At 51.1% G+C, this 3,595-nt stretch overlaps 1 protein-coding gene across 1 annotated transcript; it reads left to right on the top strand.

The window, feature by feature from the left end:
- Window positions 1–1,904: 1,904 nt before the first annotated feature.
- LOC135887551 (zinc finger and SCAN domain-containing protein 2-like) lies at window positions 1,905–3,595 on the top strand. The gene is made up of 2 exons (XM_065415277.1): window positions 1,905–1,983; window positions 2,451–3,595. The coding sequence occupies exons 1-2, from the start codon at window positions 1,905–1,907 to the stop codon at window positions 3,593–3,595; spliced, it is 1,224 nt and encodes a 407-aa protein (XP_065271349.1).

Raw genomic sequence — 3,595 nt, forward strand, 5'->3', positions numbered from 1 at the left:
TTTGTGTTGCTCTCCTATGGTCTCTTTTCAATTTGTCCATGTCTTTCTGAGGGTGCGATGCTAAAAACTGGACACAATACTCTAGCTGAGGCCTCGCGGGTGCAGAGGAGAGTGAAACAGTTAGCTCCTGTGTCTTACATATGATACTCCTGTTCATTCACCCAAGAATAATATTAATCTTTTTCACAACGGCTTCACATTGTTGCATCCTATTCAGCTTGGGATCCACTATAGCTCCCGGATGCTTTTCTGTAGTACTGATGCCTGGCCAGGTATTCCCCCTTTTGTATTTGTTCATTTGATTTGTCCTTCCTCAGAGTAGTATGGTGCACTTGTCTTTATTTCATTTCATCTTGTTGATTTCACACCAATTCTGCAATTTATTGAGGTCATTTTGAATTCTAATCCTGGGCTCCAAAGTGCTTTCAACCCCTCCCAGCTTGGTTTCATCTGCAGTTTTTATAAGCATAGTGTCCACGTCATTAGCCAAGTTGTTAATGAAAATATCGAATAGTATTGGACTTAGGACAGACCCCTATGGGACCCTTCTGGATACTTCTAAAGTTATGAAGTAAAAAATTATTTCTCTCTGTGGCTACCCAGCTCTTGAGGAAGGAGGCCGGAGAACCAACAGCACTGGGAACTCAAGACGAGGCTGAATTCATTTGTTAGTGTAGAGTGTTTTTGACAGTGATAGATACCTGACTGGGCATCGGCAATGGGATAACAACAGGGAGAAAGCAATAGGTCTGAGTGGGAAGGGAGAGGGATTACTGGGAGGTCAGTCTATCCCAGGGGTCACAGGATGGAAAAGTGCCATTGAAAAGCATAATGCAGTTGAGATTGGAGCAGAGATGTCTGTGACTGAGCTGGTGGGATTGTGGCTGGGGCAGCAGGTTCTGAGAGGGGGACTCTGGCTGTTTCAGGGGCTGGTGACCTTCGAGGAGGTGGCGGTGTATTTCACCGAGGGGCAGGGGGCTCTGCTGGACTCTATTAGAGAGCCCTCTACAGGGACGTCATGCAGGAGAATTAGGAGACTGTGACCTCACAGAGTAAGTATCCCTGTCCCCTTGGGTGTTAGGATCTGGGTGGTCTCTGCAGGTCAGCTTCAGCTCCAGGATCCTACAGCCCTTGCTCCTAAGATATCTGGGGTGATCAGCACTTGCAGGTGCTAGGCCCTGTGTGAGAGAGAGGATCACCTCCACACCTCATTCCATTGGTATGGAAACTCAACACTCAGTGTTAATCTGGGCATCCCCAGGGTTTCAAAAGAGAGTGACTCCCTGTGTCCCCTGTCTGGGGCTGGTTCCATCAAGGGGTAGTGGAAGCTTCCTAAAAGTGGGGGAGCCACCAGTGCCTGAACTGTGGCCCTGCCCCCACCCTCAATCCCCAGGAGGCCCCACCCTCGCACCACCTTTTCTCCTGAGGTCCCGCTTCTGCGATGTCTCTTCCCCCCAAGACACTATCCCCTGCTTGCTCTTCTCTACACCCTGCCCCTCCTCACTCACCCAGTAAAAAGTGGAAGGGCCATGCCCCCTCCCCCTCCCCCCTTCTCTGGTGCCCCTGATTCTATCCCTGGGGTCGCTGGCCCCTTACCGTGTTGTGACAAGCGGCTTATTATCTGCTCTCTGCCTAAGTCATCAGTTCCCCGTGTCTGGAGATCCATGAGTTTACCCCAGGAGACACACGGCACGTCTCCCTGCAGGCACTAGGCTCTCCCACAGGGTCTCGTGAACACGTTCCCCATCCATGAGGATCAGATGTCCTCCCTGCAGAGAAAAGGGCTGGGTGTGACGTTATGGGATGTTCTCTAGTGGGAAATGCTGAATGGAGACTTAGCCCATCCTGATCTCACCCATTTCCTTCTGATGAGCAGAATCCCCAGACCGGACTCCATCTGCCACATGGACCAAGAGGAAGAGCCCTGTGTCCTGGACTCTGAGGATTCTTCAGAAAAGGAGACTCCGAGAGGCCCTCAGGCAGGTAAGAGATAAAGTTAAACCCACTCCCAAACCTTCTAACGCCCCTGTGGGCTCCCCCTTTTCATGGTTCAGTCAGGATTGTCCCCAGCAGGTGTCGTACCCTCATGGCAGATGGCGCTCCCAGCCTCCCACCCATCCCGACCAACACCCAGCAGTAGCTCCCTCCCCACTGAGTGTCCAGATGGGATGTGGAGGCAGAATGGGTCCCCTCATCTCCCTTCTCTGGGGAAGGGTTTGAGGAATTCACTTGCCGGTTACTGATCTTATCATCCAGTTTTAGTTTTGTTTGTTTTATGGAATCTTACAATCGTAGAATTGTAGAACTGGAAGGGGACTCAATCGGTCATCAAGTCCAGTCCCCTGCACTCAAGACAGGACTAAATGCACTCCCCTTTTCCATTTCTCTTTCTGAGGTTCTCTGTCCCTGGCACAGGGGAGGACTGATGTCTGGATTCTCTGTCCCAGCAGGTGATGGGATGGTGAGTGAGAACGAGGAGGAGAATCCTCAGCAGGAAGATCCTGAGCGAGTGGAATCACAGTGGACAGTATCGGGAAGAGATGAAGGTGGTGTTTCCCTGAGTCCTGAGCTGGGAGAAGCCCGGGAGAATCACCCTTATAAATGCCCCGACTGTGGGAAAAGCTTCCGATGGAGCTGCCGCTTCATTGAACATCAGAGAATCCACACAGGGGAGAAAACCTCTATCTGTGCCGACTGCGGAGAGAGCTTCAGTCGTTACTCAAACTTCACAAGACACCGCAGGATTCATACCGGAGAGAAACCCTACAGCTGCCCCGACTGTGGGAAAAACTTTGGTCGCACTTCTGACCTCATTATACACCAGAGACTGCACACAGGAGAGAGACCCTACAAATGCCCTCAGTGTGGGAAAAGCTTCAGCCGCAGCTCGTACCTCATTCCTCACCAGAGGACACACACAGGAGAGAGGCCCTATAAATGCCCTGACTGTGGGAAGAGCTTCAACCTGAGCTCAAACCTTATCAGGCATCAGAGGATCCACACGGGAGAAAAACCCTATAGATGCCCCGACTGTGGGAAAAGCTTCTATCTGAGCTTACACCTGATTAGGCACCAAAGAGTCCATATTGAAAGAAAATCCTATGACTGCCCCGACTGCGGGAAAAAGTTCATTCGGAACTCAGCCCTGATTATACACCACAGACTCCACACGGGAGAGAGACCCTATAAATGCGCCGACTGTGGGAAAAGCTTTGGCATGAGCTCAGACCTGATCAGACACCAGAGATCCCACACGGGAGAGAGACCCTACAAATGTGAATGTGGGAAAAGCTTCAGCGTGAGCTCCAAGCTCATCAGACATCAGGGAACACATGTGACAGAGAAACCTTTCCGTTGTCCTGAATGTGGGGAAGGCTTCGCCACCAGCTCCAAACTCATTAAACATCAGAAACACCACCTGGAACAGAAACCCTACAAATGCGGGGACTGCTGGAAAAGCTATAGCCACAGTTCCGAACTCCTCAGGCATCAGCGAGCCCACACGGGAGAGAGACCCTATAAGTGCCCCGACTGTGGGAAAGGGTTTAGTCGGAGCTCGCACCTTATCAGGCATCAGAAAATCCACAAGAGATAG

This window comes from Emys orbicularis, chromosome 13 (genome assembly GCF_028017835.1).
Source record: "Emys orbicularis isolate rEmyOrb1 chromosome 13, rEmyOrb1.hap1, whole genome shotgun sequence".
Taxonomy (NCBI): Eukaryota; Metazoa; Chordata; order Testudines; family Emydidae; genus Emys; species Emys orbicularis.